General features: G+C 45.4%; 1 protein-coding gene and 1 pseudogene across 1 annotated transcript; one reads left to right on the top strand and one right to left on the bottom strand.

Moving 5' to 3' along the window:
* Nucleotides 1–4,961: 4,961 nt before the first annotated feature.
* Nucleotides 4,962–7,515, top strand: LOC136531524 (endoplasmin homolog; annotated as a pseudogene).
* Nucleotides 7,516–22,417: 14,902 nt separating this feature from the next.
* Nucleotides 22,418–24,321, bottom strand: LOC136531520 (thaumatin-like protein 1b). Its single transcript, XM_066524173.1, has 3 exons — nt 24,207–24,321; nt 23,197–23,923; nt 22,418–22,574 (listed from the first exon to the last, which is right to left on the bottom strand). The coding sequence occupies exons 1-3, from the start codon at nt 24,319–24,321 to the stop codon at nt 22,418–22,420; spliced, it is 999 nt and encodes a 332-aa protein (XP_066380270.1).
* Nucleotides 24,322–26,101: the final 1,780 nt, after the last annotated feature.

Below are 26,101 nucleotides of genomic sequence, written 5' to 3'. Positions count from 1 at the left end.
CCGTTTGATTTCTACTGTCGCTCCTAAAATTCTAATCACATCGAATATTTAGACACATAGAGTATTAAATATAGACTAATTACAAAACTAATTACACAACTTGCGACTAATTTACGAGACGAATCTTTTAAGCCTAATTAGTCCATGATTTGACAACGTTGTGCTACAGTACACATGTGCTAAAGACATATTAATTGGGCTTAAAAAATCGTCTCGCAAATTAACCTCCATCTGTGTAATTGATTTTATAATTAATCTATATTTAATGCTCTTTATTAGTATTTAAACATTCGATGTGACATAAATTTTAGGAACGACTAAAGAACCCAACACTCCTTTGGTTAATTAGACTCCGAGAGAATTAAGCTTCAACTATGCTTAAAAGACACTGTTGAGCTATGCATCATTTTACCAAGGCATGTTTGGATCCTCTAGCTTTTGCCCGTTTTTAAGAATCTGTCTTTTAAAAACTAAGTGGCATCGAAAAAGGTCAGTTTTTGCTGTCAAATTTTGCTAAATTTTTAAAAATCAGGAAGCTGTTGATACCCAATTTTTACCTGTTTTTTTTTTTTTGCGTGTACTAAAATCAGGAAACTGCTGTCATCTTACCACTCGTCCAGGGTAAGGGGGTGTTTGGTTTCCTGGATTAAATTTTAGTCCATGTCACATCGGACGTTCGGATGCTATTTAGGAGAACTAAATATGAGTTAATTATAAAACTAATTACATAGATGGAGACTAATTTACGAGACGAATTTATTAAACCTAATTAATCCGCCATTAGCACATATTTACTGTAGCACAACATTGTCAAATCATGGACTAATTAGGCTTAAAAAATTCGTCTCGTAAATTAGCCACAATTTGTGCAATTAGTTATTTTTTCGTCTATATTTAATACTGTGTCTAAACATTTGATGGAACAGGAACTAAAATTTTTCTGTAGAAACCAAACACCCCCTAACATTGATCAATTCCATCTTATCAAGTCAATTCCATCAAGTCATCTTACCACTCGTCAAGATAACATTGATCAATTCCATCTTATCAAGTCATGTCGAAACTGGGCAGGCAGGGTCGCTGCAGTCGCAGCTGTGGGCTGATGAGCAGACGGCGCCTGCCTCGTCGATGTCCCCTGCTCGAACCTCGCAACTCTCATTCTTGCACGCACGGGTATGGCCGCACGCCACGTCGCTGTCTACGTTGCACTGCATTGCGCTACGCTCCCAGGTCACTGTAGTTACCGTCAGGTTTTAGTACACGCCGCTACTGGTCAGTCAGTTTTCTGGTACGGCAATGAGGGAGCTGTCAAAGGCAACGTATAGTGCGCGTGATGAGCCTACGACGCCGAGCTGCCTGCCAAGTCAGCATCGACCCTAGGAGCTCGGCGCCAGAGACGTGGGTGCCGAGACGTGTTAACTCGACGCCAGCATCGATGGTGTCGAGCTAAAGGTTCATATTCTGAAATTTTTCCACCAGAAGTCTATACGTGAGAAACTTTCAAAAAAAATACTAAAAAATAAAAAATTCGGTACGACCGCCTGCTGGGCTTAGCAGGCTAGTCTACTGCAAACCGCAACATCTAAACAGGTTACCTGCATTGTCTAACAGGGTCTTGTTTAGATGTCACCCAAATTCCAAGTTTTTTCACTCTCTCTCCATCATATCAATTTTTAGCCGCTTGCATGGAGTATTAAATGTAGGTAAAAAAAATAACTAATTACACAGTTTAGTTGGAAATCATGAGATGAATCTTTTGAGCCTAGTTGGTCCACGATTGGACAATATTTGCCAAATAAGACGAAAGTTGTACTATTCATCGGGTTAAAATTTTTTGCAAAGAGAACAAGGCCCAGGGCAATTTTGCGAGGCGGGCAAAGCGGGCCTGCAGGCTGGCCCGTGCCGCTTGCATCCTTATGTCGAGGCTAGCTAGCTACAAGTAATCACCGCCAAATATGTAGGCCGGATATTTTTTGATCTAGCGTTTCGTTTCGTTCACGTAATGTAATGTGACTTTGATTAGGTAACTTATTCGATGTTTGTTTCTGTCCTCTTTTGTTAAAGCATACTCCCTCGGTCTCAGAATAAACAACTTTTTAAGGTTTCAAATTTATCCTAAATATAAATAAACAATGTTTCATGTTTCTACGTGAACATGGAACACTGTCTCCTAATGCAGAAGCTAATCATAGGTACCTACAAACGATAATTGCCAAATCCAAGAGATATTCTTCGGAAAAGGAAAAGAGACGATGGTACATGCGTCTTTTGTTAACATCTTTAATCTGTCTGAAAATTTCTACAAACTTGTTTATTATACGGGACTCATGGAGTACCGCCCTATACAAAATTGATATAACTACAATCCTAGTGTAATCAAATATCAGTTTGCCGTCATCTCCTGTAACAATGTTCACTTTGCGTTTTCTTTGCCATTTCAGCAACCAACCAACTTATTATTTTCGAAGTTGGACGTACAAAAAGATATTATTAAGACCTATTTGGATCACCTGGACAAGTTGTTAGTCCAACTAAAGTTTATTAGACGACTTAAATTTATTCATGTGATGTTTAGACATACTAGATGATACTCCACACGTTGCTGCGGAATTTTGTAGATGGATTCAGATAGTTCTTTTGGATTCATGTAGAAGTGTCGGTAACTATAATTTAACTGAGTATATATAAGAAAATATAATAATGCTTGTGTAAGTTAGAGGAATAAGTCATATTCATGAAAATACATCGTTGGGTCAAACATGATAGGAGTACTAATGAGATTTCTTATTGTAATTACAAACTATATTTCTAATTTTAGGTAGTACAGTGCGGTGGGAAGGTTGCACGCATTGTTGACCATATCCTTCATGTGGTGGCCAAAAAAAAAACAGCATAATTAGAAAGCCAGAAGAAAGCAGCATAGACGACACGATTCTTACCAATTAATCATATAACACATGACCATCACAAAAAACATCGAAAAACATTACATGAATACTACGTGAACATAAAAAAAATCGCAGAACATCACATGTATAACACGTGAACATCACATGTATACTACCTGAACATAAAAAAAACATCATAGAACATGACATTATATACCACATGAACATTGTAAAATACATCATAGAACATCACAACTACACTATACGAACATAGCATCTCATGGAATGTAGAAAATAAAAAATTAAACATCAAAAGATAATTAAGTAAGGTAAAATAGAAAAATAGAAGATAAAAAATCTATAGAAAACATACAGACAAAAGAGGAAAGGAAAAAGAAAGAAATACAAAGAAGAATAAAAGATAAAAATAAAATAAAATAAAACAAACATAATAATTAATTATAGTAAAAGAAAAAAGAAGCACAATAAAAATTAATATAAAAAATAAGAAGAATAATGAAAAATCACATGAAACGAGAAATAAAAAATGAAGAAAGGAAATTAAAAATAATAAGAAAAGGAAAGTAAAGAATAGAAAACAAAAAAGAAATAAAAGAAACATAAAATTGAAAATTAAAAAATAATAATAAATCACATAAAACAAAAAGAGAAATATAAATAAAAAATGAAGCACGAAAAGAAAAAAGAAAAAATAGAAAAGAAACGTAAAGAATAAGGAAAAAGAAAAAGATGAAAAACTACGTACATGGCTGCTTCCGTTCCCGCGCGCGTTCTCTGCCGCCCTTCCCGCGGCCGGCTGCTTCCGTTCCGTTCCCTCACGCGTTCTCTCCCGCGCTTCCCACGGCCGTTCGGTGGAGTCAGACCCGATGATTTCTGACCACTCGATGCCTGCCTGCCGTGGTGACGAGTAGGGAGAAACTCCTTCACGTCGTGGCACCTCGCAAAGGCGAGGACCACTGCCAGGCACGCGCAGGACATGAACGGCATGGCGACGCATGGAAGAGGGCAAGAGGCCGAGGCGGAGCGGCTCCGGTGAAACAGCATCGGCACGCGTGGAAGTCTGGAAGAGGGCGAGACGGAGCGGCCTCGGTGAAAGCATCATCCAATGCCCCGTCGCATCTTCAATCGAAGAAGGAAACCATCAAATTTTAATTAGAAAGCAATAGATCGAGAAAGACCAAAGGTTCACTGGAGAAGGGAACTTTCTTTTTTTGAACGCATCTGAGAAGGAAACCTTCAAGATCTGAGAAGATAGAAAATATGGAGAGAAAAAAAAAGAATTATGAGAGGGACATACGGATTGCAGTTGCAGCAGCTCCCGGGCAAGAAAGTGTAGCGCGGTGGGCTTCCGTCATGCGCGATTCTTCCGGTCTGAAAGACGAAGCCGTGGATCCGAACGGCTCCCTTGCACGAGGCCCACGCGCGGCCCACATGCATGCACGAGCGAGCGTGCGCTGCCCGCTCGGTACGGGGATTTCTGGCAGTGTCAGGTAAGTACGTAGTACGTATGTTTTCTTCTCTTTTTTTCTTCTCTTTTCTTTTCTTTTCTTTCCCCTTTTTTTATTTCTGTGCTTCATTTTTATTTATATTTATTTTTTGTTTTATGTGATTTTTATTATTCTTTTTCATTTTTATGTTTCTTTTATTTCCTTTTTCTTTTCTTTTCTTTGCTTTCATGTTCTTATTAATTTTTTATTTTTTTCTTCAATTTATCTTTTTTTTTCTTTTTTGTTTATGTGATTTTTCTTTTCTTTTTTTTAATTTTTTATTTTCCTATGTTACTTCACTTAATTATTTTTATGTTTATTTTTTTATTTTCTATATTCCATGAGATGCTATGTTCATATCATATAGATGTGATGTTCACGTGGTATATAATGTCATGTTCTGCGATGTTTTTTTTGTGATGTTCATGTAGTACATGTCGGGTTCATAAACCCGGGGTCCCCAATGGACCCGCTTTCCTACAAAACTCGGCTCAGCAGGCGGCGCAGCGACAGCACGCGCCTGGGCGCATCTGTGGTTACAAGTGTTTAATTTGAATTCTCTTTTATGCAGGATTTGGTGAAGAAGTACTCTGAGTTCATCAACTTCCTTATCTATCTGTGGTCAACCAAGGAGGTTGATGTTGAAGTGCCAGCTGATGACGGTGAGACAAGTGATGAAGAGGATTCAAGTAAGTCTTTAGTGAAGTTGTTTATTCTCCTGAGATGGTAGTTATGTGTGTTGGTGCTAATGCATCATGTGTTTCTTAACAGCCCCAGAAACTTCAGAGTAAGAGACAGAAGAAGATGAAGAGAAAGAGAAAAAGCCCAAGACAAAGACAATAAAGGAGACTACTTCTGAATGGGAACTTCTGAATGATGTGAAGGCTGTATGGCTTCGCAGCCCAAAGGAGGTTACTGATGAAGAGTACTCAAAGTTTTACCACTCACTAGCGAAGGTAAATACTGTAGCGATGAATTAGTAGTACTCAATGATTTATTTTTGCCAAAGAAAGCTTTGTTTGTGGGTCTTGTTGACGAAACATTTGTATAACTTAACAATTCTTTTTCAGGACTTCGGTGATGACAAGCCTATGGGTTGGAGCCACTTCACTGCTGAAGGAGATGTAGAGTTCAAAGCTTTGCTCTTCATTCCTCCGAAGGCTCCACATGATCTCTATGAGAGTTACTACAACAGTAACAAGTCAAACCTCAAGCTGTATGTTAGAAGAGTTTTCATCGCTGATGAATTCGATGACCTTCTTCCGAAGTATCTCAGCTTTTTGAGGGTACTGGATTACTATTTCGAAACACATATACTATTCAATTCAATCCATTGATATAGCAGACAAAATCTTACAGTAATGTTGTCTTTAGGGTATTGTTGACTCAGACACACTGCCCCTGAATGTGTCACGAGAAATGCTTCAACAACATAGCAGTCTCAAGACCATCAAGAAGAAGCTGATCCGCAAAGCTCTTGATATGATTAGGAAACTTGCTGAAGAAGACCCTGATCAGTACAGCAACAAGGATAAGACAGGTAATGGGGTTTTCCGCAATGAATGCAAGTCATATACTCATCGTTACAGTACTAAAAAAAATCTTCTGTAATCAGATGAAGAGAAAAGTGAGGTGGAGGAGAAGGGCCAGTACGCCAAGTTCTGGAATGAGTTTGGCAAATCAATCAAGCTGGGTATCATTGAAGATGCAACTAACAGGAACCGCCTTGCGAAGCTTCTTAGATTTGAGAGGTTTGTCCTTTCTTATTCTTTTTCAAACATTGCCTTGAATTGTATGTTTTGGAAAAAAGAAAACTGATCTTATATTTGCTTGCCTCAGTACCAAGTCGGATGGCAAACTTGCCTCCCTTGATGAGTACATTTCAAGGATGAAGCCAGGGCAGAAAGACATCTTCTACATCACGGGAAGCAGCAAAGAGCAGTTGGAGAAGTCTCCATTCCTTGAGAGGCTAACCAAGAAGAACTATGAGGTATGGCGCTGATCTTGGTGTAATAAAATAGTTATCCATTCAGGAATCAAGACCGCGGCACTGCGTCAAATGCTTTTGTCCCTTTTTGTTTTGCCTCTTCATTTGGCTTTAGTCTGGGGTCTGAATACAGCTTGTGAACTAACACAGCACTTGTTTTGTTTTGCAGGTCATCTTCGTCACTGACCCTGTGGACGAGTACCTGATGCAATACCTGATGGACTACGAGGACAAGAAGTTCCAGAACGTGTCCAAGGAGGGCCTGAAGCTGGGCAAGGACTCGAAGCTCAAGGACCTCAAGGAGTCATTCAAGGAGCTGACCGACTGGTGGAAGAAGGCCCTGGAGAGCGAGAACGTGGACTCGGTGAAGATCAGCAACCGGCTGCACAACACCCCCTGCGTCGTCGTCACCTCCAAGTATGGGTGGAGCGCCAACATGGAGAAGATCATGCCGGCGCAGACCCTGTCGGGCTCTAGCAAGCAGGCGTACATGCGCGGCAAGAGGGTGCTCGAGATCAACCCCAGGCACCCCATCATCAAGGAGCTCCGCGACAAGGTCGCCCAGGACAACGAGGTACTGTACCTGCACTTCTACATACAAAACCATGGATGTGAGTATGGGACGATGCTAATTTATTGATGGTTCCTTTGTTCGTTGATTGTAACGGAAACAACAGAGCGAAGAGCTGAAGCACACGGCCAGGCTGGTGTACCAGACGGCCCTGATGGAGAGCGGGTTCAACCTTCCTGACCCTAAGGAGTTCGCGTCCAGCATCTACAAGTCGGTGCAGAAAAGCCTGGACCTGAGCCCCGACGCGACCGTGGAGGAGGAAGACGAGGCTGAGGAGCAGCCGGAGGTGGAAGAGAAGAAGTCGGCCAAGGAGGAATCGGAGCCGTCCTACGACAAGGACGAGCTGTAGGCGTGGTCTGCCTTCCGGAGTGTCTGAAGTCTAGCTAGCTCCCGGTTAGGACTGTGATATTGGGGAGCTCCACTCACTGCCTGGTATTTAGGAATGTGATGGTTCTGAGGGACGCCCATTTTTCCCATGCAACGTGATACGGGATTTTTGTCTGTCTTTGTACCTATATACAAACTTTAGTTCAGCCTAATTAGTGGTTTGCATTTACCTTACCTTGCCATCCCACGGAACCGGCTGTGGTCAGGTTAATTATCCCTGTCTGGTTAGGCTAGTTGAAGTTTCATCTCACCGGTTCCAAGACTCCAATGCGTTGAAAACAGTAGATACGTTTCAATCCCCATAAAACTCTTTTTATCCTATGAAATTATTATCACCTCTCTCTTCATAACCCCATTGAGACTGGTCTTAGGCTATCTCTAACAGGAGACCCATTATGGAACACAAACCCAAAATAAGCCTCCAACAGAGTACCTATATGGAAGACTGTCGATGCGGGACCCACAGGATACCCCGCAAGGGAGGGAGAAGATCTAGTTCAACTAGGATTCTTCCCATGTAATCTTAGTAGTAGAACTATTAAGTAATCCTACTAGGAAATGTCATTGTAAACCGACTAGGACTCTGGCCTCCTGACTATATAAAGGAGGGTAGGGCTCCTGAGAGAGAAGGACGACAGTTGTACAACACAACACTTCATAATCAATCCAACGCAAAGGCTAACGCCGACTGGACGTAGGGTCGTTACTCGATCTACGATCGAGGGCCTGAATCAGGATAAATCGACTGTCTCTTGCGTTTACCATCGAGTTCAGCATACGCCGAAGCCCGAACATACTGCCCCGGGTACCCCCGTGGCAGGCTATCGGTGGTAAAACCTCGACAGCTGGCGCGCCAGGTAGGGGACTTCGGCGACTTTGCATCCGAGAGCTCGACGGACCTCGATAACATGATCTTCCCGACGGGATCAACCTTCATCTTCGGCTCATGGATCTACGAGACGGACAACAATGGCAAGCTTCAAAGCCATCTCCTCAAAGGTCCGGATCATCATGAAGAATCTCCTATTTCGACAACTACGACGGATCAGCTCATCAGAAGATTCGCGCAGCTCATAATATCCGATCCGAATAAGATTTCACGGCTATGCACATCCGACTCGAATTCAAGTTCCGTGTCCAGGGTGAAGTCTTATTTGAGTGCTTTCAAGAAACCGAGTTCTTTTTTGGCAGGATTCCAGAGCACAACCCAAAACAACTCGGATTACCCTCAGAGTTCTTTCAAAAAGTCGAGTTCTTTTCCACTTGGGCTCGACAACGCGACAAAATCCTATCAGGGACAGTTCGAAAGGTCTTTCAATCCAATGCTTGGGATACCACTGACAGGAGCCCAGGAGGGTCTCGTACTAACGATAACATCGCAAGACTGTATCATCCACTGGCCAGGTTCCGTTCCTGAAGATAGCGGAACTCAACTAGTCGGCACAACAACAACAGCTATTCTACCCTACCAAGAAGGAGACTCGATCTGCGACATCGAGGCGTCTACTGAAGTCATCAGCAGCTCCGACAGTATGAAAACTAACACCAATAACAGAACGGCTCACGCACGGGAAGTGCTCATGGTTCGATGTCCTCGGTCACCATTAGACCCCCCAGGAGCACCCGATGTCAGGTCATCAGATGAATCAGAATCCAACATATCACCCTTCGCCCAAGGCTACGATGGAGAAACCGAGAGTCAGAGACAGGCTAGAGAAAAGAAAAACAAGTTGAAGCAAGGGCGCCAACACCACGCTAGGCAGCGCAGAGAAGCCTGGATCAGATACGAGTCAGATTTGGCTGAATACGATAAAAGAAAATCACAACAAGAAGCCGAAGAAAGACGCACGGTGAATACACCTTACGATAAGATTCGAGAAGCATTAGAAGAACTCAGGGCAACTTCACATCACGGAGAGAAGTACGAACAGCTCCAGGACTTGATCCAGTCGACGATCCCAAGAATGCATGAAGAGAGAGCCCGATCGAGACTACCCGCCAGATCAACAACCCGCAGGCAAGAAGATCAAAATCAAAGGAAGTCCGCTTTCGAAAGACTTGGGCCAGGTGGAAGCCATAACGGAGAAAGTAGGAAGGAACATAATCAGGGCCACCAATTTGAACAACCAAGGAAGACTAGGAGTAGGGTGCCTACCCAGACAGCCTCGCAAACTTATTCCCATTAGAACAACACTTGGCCAGAAGAAGGAGTCGAATCCGAATTTAAAGAAGCCGGAACGCACGACAGATTCCCCTGTTTCGCGAACAGGTTGGCATCAGTACGATTACCTTACAAATTCAAACCGTCTAACCACTCCAAGTATGATGGCAAAACCGAACCAAGGCAATGGCTCAGAATATATTCACAATCAATTGAACTAGCCGGAGGAGACGACGATATCAAAACCTTGTTCTTTCCCATGGCACTAGAAACTATGCCCCTCCAATGGTTCGACAAGTTAAATCCAGGGTCTATCAGAAATTAGGAGGACTTGCAAAGAGCTTTTTGTGAAAATTTTGCAGGAATCATTACACACCCAATCACTCATGCAGAACTAAAAGGACTCAAGCAAAAGGGAGGCGAAAGCCTCAGAAATTACTATCGACGATTCGGCGAACTACGGGCTCAAGTGCATGACATCACCGAACGAGAAGTAATTGAAGCTTTCTCTCACGGAATCATGGCTAGGTGGCAATTTCAAGATTTCTGCAAAGAAAATCCGAGAAACAATGAAGAATTCAGGCGAACAGTGGAAAAGATGATTACTGCAGAAGAAAAAACAAGAGAAAGGTTTCCAGATAGGAGCAACCAGGACAACCCGGACAAGCAAAATCATCGAAATAGCAGACATCAAGAAAGGAAACGTAGACCAGACAATACCGTGGCAATGGCCGACAAATCAAAGAAGTTTTCCAAACCCAGAAGATATGATGACATTGAAAACATACGTTGCCCATTGCACCCTAATGGGAGACACACAATCGGAAATTGCTACACTTTCAATGATCGATACACAAGAAAAGATAGTAAGGAGAACACCAAAGAGGACAATCAGAAAAAAGATGAAGACAACCACGAGGACAAAGGATTCCAAAAACCCAGGGGAACGGTAGCAGTGATCTTCTCGGGAGCTCTAGATTGCAGAAGCAAACATCAAGAAAAACTAGCACTACGGACTATCATGACAGCAGAACCAGCTACACTAAGATATCTCAATTGGTCACAGTATCCTATCAAATTTACCAGAGAAGACCAATGGACTAGCATGGGAAACGCAGGCCATTATCCACTGGTTCTAGATCCAACTATTGCTGGTATGACTGTAACCAAAGTATTAATCGACGGGGGAGCTGGACTCAACATCATCTTTTTGGAAACACTAAGGAAGATGGGACTACAACTCGCCGGGATGATTACACCAACAAGCACACCTTTTTATGGAATAGTACCCAGCAAAGCAGCCATGCCACTCGGACAAGTTACTTTACCCGTTACTTTTGGAACTCCTTCGAACTACCGAACAGAGTTTATCAAATTTGAGGTCGCAGACTTTGATTCGTCATATCATGCAATCCTCGGACGCCCAGCACTGGCAAAATTCATGGCAATACCACATTATCCGTACTTATTGCTTAAGATGCCAGGACCCAATGGTATCCTTTCTCTTCGAAGCGATTTGAAGCGTGCTTTTGACTGCGACGTTCAGGCAATCCAAATTGCGGCCAAAGCACAAGCCGACAATGGAAGAAAAGAAATAGCCACAATTGCTGCGGAGATGAGCCAAGAAGAATTAGAAATACCGGCTAAAAAGCCCAGCATCATCACACCACCAAAAGAAGCCAACGTCAAGCAAATCGACTTGGGCACCGGCGATACCTCCAAGACAGCAACCATCAGTGCTCACCTCTCGGCAAAATAGGAACTCGCGCTCACCAACTTTCTTCGGGACAACAAAGATATCTTCGCTTGGAAGCCGGCTGACATGCCAGGTGTCCCAAGAGAGTTGGCTGAGCACAGAATTGATGTTAATGAAAGCTCCAAACCTATAAAGCAATGACTACGACGATTCTCACCCGACAAGAAGGCAGCAATTAAAAAGGAAATCACAAAACTAATGGCAGCCGGGTTCATCAGAGAAATCATTCATCTAGACTGGCTAGCTAACCCGGTCCTTGTGCAGAAGAAGAACACGGACGAGTGGCGCATGTGCGTTGACTACACAGACCTCATCAAACATTGCCCAAAAGATCCGTTCGGGCTACCACGCATTGACCAGATAGTCGACTCAACAGCATGGTCTGCACTATTATCCTTTCTCGATTGCTATTCAGGGTATCACCAGATCGCATTAAAAGAACAAGACCAGAGCAAGACATCATTCATTACTCCGTTCGGTGCTTACTGTTACAAAACCATGTCATTTGGACTAAAGAACGCTGGCGCCACCTACCAAAGAGCTATCCAAACTTGCCTTGGGGATCAAATCGGTGAAAATGTGGAGGCATACGTGGATGATGTAGTAGTGAAAACAAAGAACCCAGACACTCTGATTGAAGATTTAAAGCAAACATTCGAGAACTTGAAAAGATGGAGATGGAAGTTGAACCCAAATAAATGTGTATTCGGAGTTCCCTCGGGACAACTACTCGGATTTTTGGTCAGTCAGCGCAGGATTGAAGCCAGCACCAAGCAAATTCGAGCTATAACAGAGATGGGCCCACCTAGAAGTATCAAAGATGTGCAGAAACTAACAGGATGCATGGCGGCCCTCAACCGTTTCATATCAAGACTCGGCGAAAAGGGGTTACCTTTCTTTAAACTACTAAAGAAGACAGAAAAGTTTGAGTGGACAAAAGAGGCCAACGAAGCTTTCAAGAAACTTAAGGCATACCTCACATCCTCGTCAATTCTCACACCCCCAAGGAAAGACGAAGATATGATGCTATACATTGCGGCGACTACTGCTGTGGTCAGCACGACAATAGTCGTAGAAAGAGAAGAAGAAGGACGCGTGTATAAAGTACAACGACCCATATACTACATCAGCGAAGTATTATCTGAATCAAAAATCCGGTACCCGCATGTACAAAAACTACTCTACGCTCTACTCATCACCTCATGCAAGCTTCGCCACTATTTCGAAAGCCACAAGATTACCGTGGTGACAGACTTCCCGCTCGGAGACATCTTACACAATAGAGATGCGACGGGACGCATATCAAAGTGGGCAGTTGAACTCGGGGCTCTTAACATCGATTTCACCCCGCGAAAAGCGATCAAATCTCAAGCCCTTGCCGATTTTGTGGCCGAGTGGACAGAGATTCAACAGCCTTTATCAAGTACAATCCTTCACCACTGGAAGATGTACTTTGATGGGTCACTCAAACTAGGCGGAGCCGGTGCAGGCGTTCTCCTCATTTCTCCAGAAGGAAAACAACTCAAGTACGTCCTTCAGATATTATGGCAAGCTACAAATAACGAAGCAGAATATGAAGCCCTCATCCACGGGCTACGAGTGGCAATTACCCTCGGAATAAAGAGATTACTCGTATATGGCGATTCAGCAGTAGTCATCAACCAAGTAAACAAAGATTGGGATTGCACAAAAGAAAACATGGGTGCTTACTGTGCTGAAATACGGAAACTTGAAAAACATTTCCAAGGATTAGAAATTTTACATGTCCTGCGCGATTCCAACATTGCAGCAGATGTCCTTGCCAAGCTCGGATCAGACAGAGCAAAGGTTCCACCCGGCGTATTCATAGAAGAGCTATCAGTTCCCTCTATCAAACAACCCGGTGAGACAACCCATGAAATTCAGGCTAAAGGCATTCAGATCTTGGTAATCAACACTTCATGGAGCCAAGTTTTCATCGACTATATCAAAGAAAATAAATTGCCAGCAGATAAAGCAGAAGCCACCCAAGTTGTTCGCAGAAACAAAAACTACGTTCTAGTAGGAGATAGACTTTACAGAAGAGCAGCATCATCAGGGGTACTCCTAAAATGTGTCTCATTTGAAGAAGGTAAAGAGATCCTAAACGAAATACACTCAAGTTGCTGTGGAAATCATGCCGCTTCAAGGACACTGGTTGGCAAAGCATTTCGCACCGGATTCTACTGGCCAACCGCCTTGAAAGACGCAGAAGAACTTGTCAGAAAATGCAAAGGTTGCCAAATGTTTGCAAGACAAGCCCATGTGCCAGCTCACAATCTTATCTGCATCCCACCCGCTTGGTCTTTTTCCTGCTGGGGGCTGGATCAAGTGGGACCCCTGAAGAAAGCGAAAGGCGGCTTTGAGTACATCTTTGTAGCAATCGACAAGTTCACAAAGTGGATTGAATACAAACCACTCGCGAAGTACAGCGCAACCAAAGCAGTCGAATTCACCCAAGACATTACGCACCGCTTCGGCATGCCCAATCGAATCATCATAGATCTAGGCTCCCCCTTCACAGCTATAGAATTCAAAAGCTGGGCACAAGACTGTGGTTTCAGTATAGACTATGCGTCTGTTGCACATCCAGAAGCCAACGGACAAGTAGAAAGGGCCAATGGACTCATACTAGCCGGATTAAAACCAAGGTTATACGAAGAACTAGTGGACTATGGGTCCAAATGGATTGAAGAATTACCAAAAGTAGTATGGGGGCTACGAACTCAAATAAGCAGAGCAACAGGCTACTCACCCTTCTTCCTAGTTTACGGGTCAGAGGCCGTACTGCCTTCCGACTTGATCTAGACATCACCAAAGATAGAACAATACGATGAAGGAGAAGCAGAACACACAAGAAGATTAGAACTCGACAGCTCAGAAGAAGTCAGAGTAAACGCTACCCTCCAATCAGCCAGATACCTACAAGGTTTAAGACGACACTACAACAAGAGTACCCATCCTCGATCACTACAAGTCGGAGACTTAGTGCTAAGAAGGATACAAAAGACTGACGGACGACATAAGCTACTCAGTCCATGGGAAGGTCCGTTCATTGTCACAAAAGTCACCGGACCAGGCACATACAAGTTAATAACCGAAGATGGAAAAGAAGTCAGCAATACATGGCACATCAGCCAGCTAACAAGATTCTACGCGTAAAAACAACTCAAGATAAAACAGATATGCAAGCCACAAGGGACCAACATTCACAATCGACGAAGGACGATATTCTTCGACAACATATGTATTAGTTTATGTTCATGATCAATAAAGATGATATTCATCCACAGCATGTCTTGTCATGACTTCCAACGAGTTGTTTTCACGAAACAAAAAGCAAAATGGCTGAAAACATGCCTGAGCATCCCGGCCGAGAGCAAAATAGCTGAAAATACGCTTGAGCCCGCCGATGAGGGTAGCTAAAAGCTAACACCCGAAACAAAAAGCAAAATGGCTGAAAACATGCCTGAGCATCCCGGTCGAGAGCAAAATAGCTGAAAATACGCTTGAGCCCGCCGATGAGGGTAGCTAAAAGCTAACACCCGAAACAAAAAGCAAAATGGCTAAAAACATGCCTGAGCATCCTGGCCGAGAGCAAAATAGCTAAAAATACGCTTGAGCCCGCCGATGAGGGTAGCTAAAAGCTAACACCCGAAACAAAAAGCAAAATGGCTGAAAACATGCCTGAGCATCCCGGCCGAGAGCAAAATAGCTGAAAATAAGCTTGAGCCCGCCGATGAGGGTAGCTAAAAGCTAACACCCGAAACAAAAAGCAAAATGGCTAAAAACATGCCTGAGCATCCCGGCCGAGAGCAAAATAGCTGAAAATACGCTTGAGCCCGCCGATGAGGGTAGCTAAAAGCTAACACCTGAAACAAGTCGACCAAAATTAAGCTTCAAAAAACCCTCCAGCTCTTCGTTCCGAAAAGCAAGAGGCTCGGGGGCTACATCCAGATAGGAATACTTTTTCCTCAGAAAAGCACAAGCGCTACTCAAAAAAGCGTTCGGATGCCGAAGTTCGTCAAGGCAACATTCTATGCCGAGTCGTTTTTACATAGCGTGAACAAAGCACTCGACGGATCATAAAAGAGGAGGAAAAGAAAAGTACTCGACAAATCGAGGGGTCTCGTTAGGATAACGCACAGAGTCGTTTGCGGAGCAGAGACGAAAATGGGACAAAGTACTCAGTGAGTCAAGTAACTTCGATCACACCCAGGCAAAGAATACATCAATGAAAATAAAGAATCTTCATTTAAAGAGGAGTGTAATATTACAAGGGGCTGGTCAATCGGATCAGGCATTGTCATCAGGAAGGGAAATATCAATATTTAGACTGTCTACAACCCTACTGGCTAAATCTTCGACCTCAGGCTCCATCCTCTCAACGGCATCAAGGTATTCTTGGTTTTCAGCTTCCTCTGCTATCTTGGACAGAGGCGCCTCCGAAGCAAGGACCCAGACCTAGGCCAGCACATTCTTGGTACATACTTGAGCACACTTCTTCGCGAACTCTTGGAAACGAGTCGGAATTCGGGGAATGAACTGCGCCCAAGACTGCCCGTCATCCGCTAGAGTCCGGAGAACATCAGCTACTGAACGAAAAGATTTCCACAAAACGTTCTAATTTTCGGTAGCCGTCGCCAGCTTCCCGGACAAGCCTTCAATAGTTTTTGGGCCTGCACAAGATCTCTGTCAGCTCCACGCCTAATCAGCTTAGCAAGGGCGAGTTCTTCCTCAGCATAAGTAATTACCTCCTCAGCCTTATTATGACTAGAGCGGACAAGAGCCTTCATTTCATCGATACTCTCCGAGAGCTTCTGCTTCTCAACTCGGAGAACTAGACAAGACACCCAAGAACAAGTCAGCAAAAAAAAAGTCAAAATACAAGAAGAAACAGGCAGAACCCGCGGCACCTTTGCATTCATTCTTCGCAGACTCCACCGCGGCATCTCTCTGCTTCTCCGTCTCCACTACCTGGGCATGAAGGATCTTCTCCTCCTTTTGGTGCATTTGACGCTCTGTCTCCAACTCAGCCCGGAGGAGGTCGAGATCGGCTTTCAGAGCATCCACCTCCAAAGACAACTTCCTCTCATTTTCAGATGAGAAAAAGAAGCCAGAATGATCACGAGAGAAAGACTGAGCAAAAAGAGGCAAAGAGAAACAAGACGTAAGGACAGAAGAAAAACAAGCACGCAAAAAAGGAGTGGCAGTAAAACTTACCTGGAGCTTTTCACCAAAAGAAGTCGCGAGAGTCGACAAGCTCCCCCAGGCTGTGGTCAGCTCCGATAACCGATGGGTGGCATCGAACTGTTGCACCACGTCACCGGAAAAAGAGGGACCGCCGAAAGCAAGAGAAGGGGAAGGAGAGGCTGGCTGGGGCGAAGAAGGAGCGACCAAAGCAACCTCCAGGGAAGCCGGAGCCAAACCCTCAGAAGGACCCGGCACGACGGCCACAGTCACCTCCAGAGCGGCCAAGTCCGCAACTTCGCCAGGGAGCTCCGAAGCCCCCGCGGCAACTTCATCAACAGAATGTTGTGAGTACTGAGGCTCGGAACTCGTTAGCACGGCGGGAGGCAGAGAAGAAGTCGATGAAGAAATGAGAGAGGAAGCACCGATAAGAACCAGAGGAAGGAAGATAGAAGCCAAAAAGATAAAGTTAGAATCTACTCACCAAACCATTTTCTTCTTCGCGAAGCTAAGAGAAGGCCTCGCAGGGGGAACCACGACGGCGAAAACGTCCCCGCCACCCGGCGACGGGAGCGGGATAGCCGACAACGGAGCCACGGGAGAAGCCGGAGCTGGAGCCGTAGAAGAACTCCGCACTGGAGGAGCGGTAGAGCTCGGTACCGAGGCTACCAAAGAACTCGACCCCGGAGCCTCAGAAGAAGTCGGCATGGGAGCCTCGGAAGAACTCACACCCGACCTCCGATTACTTCAAAAAGTTCAAGACTAAAAGTTAAGACAAAGAAGAGAAATTCAATGCAACAGAAATATGAAAAACAACTCACCGCCGCATGATGAGGGGTACTTCATCATCCTCTTCTTCCTCAGCCAAGGAAACCAGAGCACCTGCTGAAAAGAGGATAAAAAGTACTTGGTTCAAGAGAGAAACAGGAAAATAAAGGAACAAAGAGTATTAAATGTGCTCATCTAAGAGCATGCTAGCAACAACTGGAGTACCTGAGGGAGTACTTGGTTTGCGAGGCTTCTTGGAGACAGGTAGGCCAGATGAAGACCCATCCGTTCGCCCCCTCTTCGGGACACTGCGAGGACCGCGAGGGACTAGACGAGGAACATATTCTTCATATACATCAACAAATCCGGAAGAAACCCCAGGAAGGGCGGTAGAGGTTTGGGACTTACTAATTGCAGAAGTTCCAGCAAGTTTATCCCCAGTCTCCGCCACGGCGGGGAGAACATCAAGAGGGACCGGGTCGACAAAGTTCCGCCCAAGCTCCTACGAAAAAGGATAAAACACCGAGATAAAGAAAAGCTAAGCAAGAACGGATGCAGCAAGAGTACATAAAGTACTCAAACAAAAAGATAGACAACTCACAGCTGGGGGCGGGTTGTTGGCTGAGAACTCGGAGACAGCAGGAGGAATGACGCTCACTCCTTTCAGCATCTTCTGGAGACGCTCGAGTACCTCCTCACCGGTCAGCTCAAGAGCTGGGACCATGCGTGAAGGATCCTCGGCCCCAGAATACTCAAAGCCAAGATGCTCCCGCTCTTTCAAAGGCGACGAAGAAAGCTCGAAACAATACCAAAGCCGGTCAAACCCTGCTGTTTCAGCATGCTAATCCTATCAAGGAGTGGCTGGATCACTTGAATCTTAGCAGGTGACTCAAGCTTCTTGTCCCATCGGTCATTCACCATAGGACCAGATCCGGAGTGGACGACAAGGGAAGGAATCAAATTGGTAGCGTAAAACCACTCGGCACGCCAATCTTTTACAGAATCGACCAGGTCATAGTCAAAAAACTTAATTTTGAGACCCTGGCGAAACTGAATCCCGCAACCGCCAAGAACACTGGTTTCTTCACGGCGGGGTTGAGGTTTCAGACGAAAGAAAAAGCGAAAAAGAGATAGAGAAGGAGGGATTCCAAGGAAAGCTTCGTAAAGATGAACGAAAATAGAAAGATGGAGAACGGCATTGGGGGTCAGGTGGTTCAGACTAACCCCGAAATAACCAAGAAACTGATGAAGGAAAGCGGAAGCAGGAAGGCAAAGTCCGGCGCGAACAAAGGAAACGAAGAGGACAATCTCACCAGGACCCGGAGCTAGAACCCGATGCTCGCCCGGAACTCTCCATTCAGCGATGACTTTGCTTTGGATCAAGCCGTCGCTGACGAGCTCGCGCAGCTGGTCTTCACTTGTTGTTGGAGCCGGCCAAACCTTCTGAGCAGCCCTCATGGCCACGAACTCCTGGTTTTCGATCAAAGAAAGGGATGACTCCTCGTCCACGAAGGTCGCCTGAGACTTGCTTGCGGTTTTCTTCTTTCCCATGAACTGGCGGAAGCAAAAAAGGCACTAAGGAAGATGAAGCTAGGATGATGGTGCTCAGGTGACGGCGACGATGACGGCGGTGGATTTCTGAAAGCTAGGGTTTCAAGGCAAGAGCCGGGCAGCAAGGGAAAGGAAGATAAAAGGTCTTTAAATAGATTTTTCAGTGATACAAACGGCCAACAAGGCCCGTTAAAACACAGCGTGGGAACGCAACGGTCCATTTACCGACGCAGCTAAAACGATGGAGGGCACGAATCCACACAACGGTATAAACCAACGGGCAGATTTCAGACTTATCCGTCCAGCACCACGGCAGGGTTATCAGATCGCTACAAGAACAACCCGTCAAACCAAGAAGAAAGAAAGGGCTACCTCACAAGGAACAAAAGAACCCGGTTATTTAAGAAAGAACTCGGTAATCTCATGAACGACAAGGATCACAACAGAAAAATAAAAGACAACTCAGAAGACAAGATTCGTTACATTACAAGCGACTTCAAAAAATAGAAGATTACAAATCTTACAAGACCCAACGAACTCGGCACCATGAAAAGCAAAGTAGCAAAGAGGAACACAGACACGGCTAGGCTCTGGAATGACTACGTGTCCCAAATTGCTACTCGGAAGGACAAACCACCATCAGCTACACTGTTTTCTTCAAAGGACGGACGCAGTGCATCCAAGGCGGAAATCGGCAGCACGGCAAGACAACACGGAGCAGAGAAGGCCGGCGGGCATCTGTCTACCCAAGACCGATGTGATGCTGGATATGGTGTTGATCTGCACCGGACAGTCTCAAGACAGGCGACGAGGATCAACCCAGAACTGCCAGATGAAGAAACGAAGCCCACATCAAAAGACTTCCTCCAACTACCACCACATACATCCTGGCACAATGCTGTCGTGGGATTAGCCTATCTCTAATCCCTATCACAAGACTTCCTCCAGCTACGACAAGACACATAGGAACTACAAAATATGCCAGGGGGCCGCTCTACTTCACAAACTACCATGTTCATGACCATGAAGGTTTCAACAGAATGTCCAATGGATGAAAACAAGCACTCCAGGGCAGTATTTATAGACCAAAGGAGCGGCGCACATGGACTAGGAGTACCAACGAAATAAGCCTAACAAAGGACACAGTGAAAAGACAGGACTCAATAATGGATGACTCAGGCGAGAGGAAACAGTACTCGAAGACGGGCATATTCGGAAGAATATACCAGCACAGTACAACCCATGAACAAAAGGCATTTACACTCAACCACCACCATACAACTACATCTGACAACAGTAGACTATCAAAGAATACGCCAAGACCTCGCATCCGAGTTCTTCCTGAACAAAACAACACGGATATACGCTCGGGGGCTCGGCCAGCATCATAGCTTAATCAACACTAAGCTAGGGAGCTCAGCCTTCACTTCGGCTACTCCCGGAGACTCGGAACCAAAGACAAAGGACCAATAATACAAGAAACTCAAGACTACAACGACGACGACACATCAAGACTCTTCATCCGACTTCTTTTCTAAAGAGAAGAACTCGGAGAAAGCACGGGGCTGCGGGATACATAGTCCCAGAATTTTTTGAAGACAAGAATCTTGACCCTCCAACTTTTGCAAGCAAAAGCAAGAGGCTTGGGGGCTACACTCACCCAAAAAGAACCCGGACATAAGCTCGAAGGCTGCATGCCGCGAAACTACTCGGATGATGGTTTAATCCAAGACTAAAGGGCCGCTTCGGAAAGATGCCGCAAAAACTACTTGGATGCAATTTCACCCAAAAAGAACCCGGACATAAGCTCGAAGGCTGCATGCCGCGAAACTACTCGGATGATGGTTTAATCCAAGACTAAAGGGCCGCTTCGGAAAGATGCCGCAAAAACTACTCGGATGATGACATAATCCAAGTCTCGGGGACTACTTCAGAACACAAATTTTCAAACAACATAAAGGATCAAGACCCTCCAACTTTTTGTTCCAAATAGCAAGAGGCTCGGGGGCTACACTCAGTGAGTGCCTTTTTCTTCGAAAAAGCGCACGTCACCAAAAGACTTCCTCAACGCAGACCACTTCAAGACATTACGACAAAAAGAACCCGGAACGAGCCATATTCGAGTTCTTTTTGATAAAACTTCAACGAACAATCAGAGCAACTTCAAGACAAGATCCTCCAGCTCCTTGTTCCAAATAGCAAGAGGCTCGGGGGCTACAACCAGATGGATGTACTTTTTCTTCAAAAAGCACTCACCACTCGAAGATCCCAAGAAGCGCTACAAGGTTTCACTCCAGAAAGCGCTCGGATGACATTTTGTTCCTACTCAACAAGACTTGAAGGAGCAAAGCGAGACTTTTAGAGCTCAACCATGAAGTGCTCGGGGGCTTGTCGATGCGGGACCCACAGGATACCCCGCAAGGGAGGGAGAAGATCTAGTTTAACTAGGATTCGTCCCATGTAATCTTAGTAGTAGAACTATTAAGTAATCCTACTAGGAAATCTCATTGTAAACCGACTAGGACTCTGGCCTCCTGACTATATAAAGGAGGGTAGGGCTCCTGAGAGAGAAGGACGACAGTTGTACAACACAACACTTCATAATCAATCCAACGCAAAGGCTAACGCCGACTGCACGTAGGGTCGTTACTCGATCTACGATCGAGGGCCTGAACCAGGATAAATCGACTGTCTCTTGCGTTTACCATCGAGTTCAGCATACGCCGAAGCCCGAACATACTGCCCCGGATACCCCCGTGGCAGGCTATCGGTGGTGAAACATCGACAAAGACCTATTTTGGGTGCTAGGAGAGGCATAACCCAAATCTAAGTATCCTCTCTCCTGGAGACCCATTTGCAAAAAAAGTTGTCTTTTGGGTTTTGTTGTTGGAGAAGACAAAAAACATGTATTGAACCATTTGCCTGTAGCGCTACCCAAAGAACGAATGGATCTTATATTTTGGGTCGTGATTGTCGGAGACAGTCTTACTGAGCTAACCAATAGAATGGCGCACCAAATTTTTTATACTCCCTCTGTTCTAATTTAAGTTCTAAATTTTATTCTCAATTAAACATTTCCCATATTTATAGAATGGTACTAAAACCATGAAGCCATATATTAGTTAGATCGTCATGCATATAATTCATCATGACATATATTTTCATTCTCTATTTGTTTGATATGTATATGTAAATTTTGATAAATGTGGTCAAAATTAGATAGTCTTGAATCCGAACAAAATTAAAATGGCTTACCATTTAGAACAGGGTACTAAGAACAGAGTAGAGTAGGTACTAACGTAGAATAATCTGTATGTAAGGACATGACGTTGAAATATGAAGAATCTTTTCCAAACAAAAATGGTTGCTACTTGCTTAATATTAATATTTAGCAAACAAAAAAAAATAATTGGCTCAATCTACCAACATGTGTACACCGCACCTCTCAACTCTTCGATCGAACTACTAGCTGTTCAAACTCCTGCCACAGTAAAAAAGGAAAAGGAAAAAGAAAATCCCAAGGAAAAAAAAAGAAATCTCTCGTCCAAGCATGTCAAAAAGAAAAGAAAATCTCTCATCCAAGCATGCCAATTGGCAAGGTAACCATTGCCAGTAGGCGATGGTCGTTGGGATCAGATGACCACCACCATCGCCGAGAAGACGACGACCGTCTGCAGGAGCGCCGCCACCGCGTCCCTCGTCGTCGTCAAGCTGCCTGCTGTGTCTCCAGAGAACTCCATCGTTGAGGGCGGCAGGCCTGCCGCCTCGGGATTCCCGCCGGATTTTAGGCTGCATCGGCCAGGTTGCAAGCACCGCGACAATTAGGCTAGGGATCAAACGTAATGCCTCCGTCCAAAAAAACACACAAGTTGGATCACTTATAAAAAAAAATACATAGATAAACAAATGTTGATTTTGTTTTTCATAGATTTAGTTTATTTTGAAATTAATCTGGCTCTAAAAAAGATATGTTTATTTTTATTGGAGAGAGTATTAATAAACCAGTGACAAGACAAGAAATTAGCATTGGATGGAAGACTTTCTCAGACGCAATTGTTACGGCTAATCTAGGATCAAACAATGAGGACAAATCAAAATTAAAAGATTGCATTAGGACCATGACTGCGCGATGGCATGTAAGCGCACGACGGCCCTGGCTCTATCACGTCATGATGATGCCTCCTTTTTCTCTATTTTAGTATAATAATTGGATTGAAACGGGCGATCGCAAGCAAAATGATTGACCTCAAAACTAGTTGCGTCGAAACTAACCAATGGATCGATCGGATGAACAAGGACGTAAAATCGCGTGTCCATCAGACTGACCAAAATGTTGCGGATTTGAACCGGTCGTTTGACTTTTACTTCGTTTTGATTTGAAACGTCATTTCAAATTTGCTCGTGATTTTACCTGGACGCGCTGGGGCAGAAGACGACGTCGTAGCCGCCGCCGCCGGCCGCGGAAGCGCAGGTGAAGGTGGACGTGGCGTCATCGTACGCGTAGCTGTAGGCGGAGGGGCACGCGGCCTTGAAGAAGCGGGAGTAGGGCGTCGGCGCGCACGTCGCCGGGGACCCGTACGCGCCGCTGCAGCAGTACTCGGCCGCCGCGAACGCCTCGCACGCGCTCCTGCACGCCACCGCCGCCCCGCCCCCCGCGCCGGCGACGCGCAGCTCCGCGGGGCACGCCTCGTTGAGGTCAGCAGCGCACCCCGTGGGCCGGCAGCTGCTGCTCCCGTTGGCGGCCGCCGCAGACGACGCCCGCGGCGCGACGAGCATCGGCACGTTGAATCCGTCCACGAGGCTGACGTCGTAGAAGTCGTCTCCGCCGGTACCGCCGGCGAGCGTGAGCTCCGCCAGCGTGGCCGGCGGCGCGGCGCCGCGGCCGGAGCACTCGACGGCCCCCGAGCCGCAGTCGGCAGTGGCGCACGCGAAGGCGCCCGAGTCGGCGGACGTGGCGCAGAGCGTGCGCGCCCAGATGCGGCCCGACCACGACGCGGCCACGGTGACGGCCGCGGACTGCCCCGGAGCCAGCGCGAAGCCCGTGGTGGACGGCGGCGGCGCGCCGGCGTTTGAGAGGATGCCTGGCCACACCGTGTAGCCGCAGCTGTTGGTGATGGTGAACGTCGCGGCGTCTGCTCCTGGTAATCACAATGCTCTCACTGATCAGTAACACATTGCGATTTGTGATCAAACAACAAGAGCTCAGACGCGTCAACATAAGAGCAAGAGGTAATTTTGATCATTGACTCAGGGAAGAAGAAATAAACTCCATGTAATGTAACACAAGAAACAATTCGAACTCAAACGATTCTCTCTTTTCTTTTTTGAAAAAAGCGAGGGAACTGAAAGTGTAAGCTCTACTGGTACACAAATTTGTTTAAGCATGCTGGGTGGCTTGACTCTGAGAAATTTAGCTGTTACCTTGGAGGAGTATTGTGAAGCAGAAGCAGAGAAGAGGGAGGGAGTGCTCCCATGGAATCGGAGGAGGAGGAAGGGATGACGAAGACAGGTGCAAAATTTTAGCTTGTTGAGTCATGGCATGCATGAATGAATGAGGTAACTGATGAGATACTACTAACTGGAGCAGAGAATCCAATTTCCATCCAGCAGTATATTAGTATTAACAAATTCAAGGAAGGTTCATGCATCACGCTTTAATTTGGTGCATAAACAAATCCCAGTGTCAGCACTGTACATGCCTTGCGTTGCAGGAACAGGAGAGACGTTGCAGGAATAAGAATGGCCGCTGCGAAACTGGGGAGTTGCAGGTAGGCCAGCGAATCATCGCCAGGTCCGCATGTAAAATGTAATGTAAACATGTGGACCTGCAGATGGCAACGCCATGTGTATTCAGGTCAGGTCAGGTGAGCTGCTCTGGTTGCCGCGATACGAGCTGTTGGTCTGATCGGAATTCACCTACTAGTCTTGTTGCTCCGGACGACATGGACCATCCTCCATCCATGTGGTGTGATGCGATGTCCGTCCGTGACCAGCGGCGGCGCCCTTTCTCTTCGAAGCGATTTGAAGCGTGCTTTTGACTGCGACGTTCAGGCAATCCAAATTGCGGGCCAAAGCACAAGCCGACAATGGAAGAAAAGAATAGCCACAATTGCGCGGAGATGAGCCAAGAAGAATTAGAAATACCGCTAAAAAGCCCAGCATCATCACACCACCAAAAGAAGCCAACGTCAAGCAAATCGACTTGGGCACCGGCGATACCTCCAAGACAGCAACCATCAGTGCTCACCTCTCGGCAAAATAGGAACTCGCGCTCACCAACTTTCTTCGGGACAACAAAGATATCTTCGCTTGGAAGCCGGCTGACATGCCAGGTGTCCCAAGAGAGTTGGCTGAGCACAGAATTGATGTTAATGAAAGCTCCAAACCTATAAAGCAATGACTACGACGATTCTCACCCGACAAGAAGGCAGCAATTAAAAAGGAAATCACAAAACTAATGGCAGCCGGGTTCATCAGAGAAATCATTCATCTAGACTGGCTAGCTAACCCGGTCCTTGTGCAGAAGAAGAACACGGACGAGTGGCGCATGTGCGTTGACTACACAGACCCTCATCAAACATTGCCCAAAAGATCCGTTCGGGCTACCACGCATTGACCAGATAGTCGACTCAACAGCATGGTCTGCACTATTATCCTTTCTCGATTGCTATTCAGGGTATCACCAGATCGCATTAAAAGAACAAGACCAGAGCAAGACATCATTCATTACTCCGTTCGGTGCTTACTGTTACAAAACCATGTCATTTGGACTAAAGAACGCTGGCGCCACCTACCAAAGAGCTATCCAAACTTGCCTTGGGGATCAAATCGAATGAAAATGTGGAGGCATACGTGGATGATGTAGTAGTGAAAACAAAGAACCCAGACACTCTGATTGAAGATTTAAAGCAAAACATTCGAGAACTTGAAAAGATGGAGATGGAAGTTGAACCCAAATAAATGTGTATTCGGAGTTCCCTCGGGACAACTACTCGGATTTTTGGTCAGTCAGCGCAGGATTGAAGCCAGCACCAAGCAAATTCGAGCTATAACAGAGATGGGCCCACCTAGAAGTATCAAAGATGTGCAGAAACTAACAGGATGCATGGCGGCCCTCAACCGTTTCATATCAAGACTCGGCGAAAAGGGGTTACCTTTCTTTAAACTACTAAAGAAGACAGAAAAGTTTGAGTGGACAAAAGAGGCCAACGAAGCTTTCAAGAAACTTAAGGCAGACCTCACATCCTCGTCAATTCTCACACCCCCAAGGAAAGACGAAGATATGATGCTATACATTGCGGCGACTACTGCTGTGG

This window comes from Miscanthus floridulus, unplaced genomic scaffold (assembly GCF_019320115.1).
Source record: "Miscanthus floridulus cultivar M001 unplaced genomic scaffold, ASM1932011v1 fs_365_5, whole genome shotgun sequence".
NCBI lineage: Eukaryota > Viridiplantae > Streptophyta > Magnoliopsida > Poales > Poaceae > Miscanthus > Miscanthus floridulus.
The sequence above is the reverse complement of the archived record's forward strand: the minus strand, read 5'-3'. Positions and strand labels throughout refer to the sequence as shown.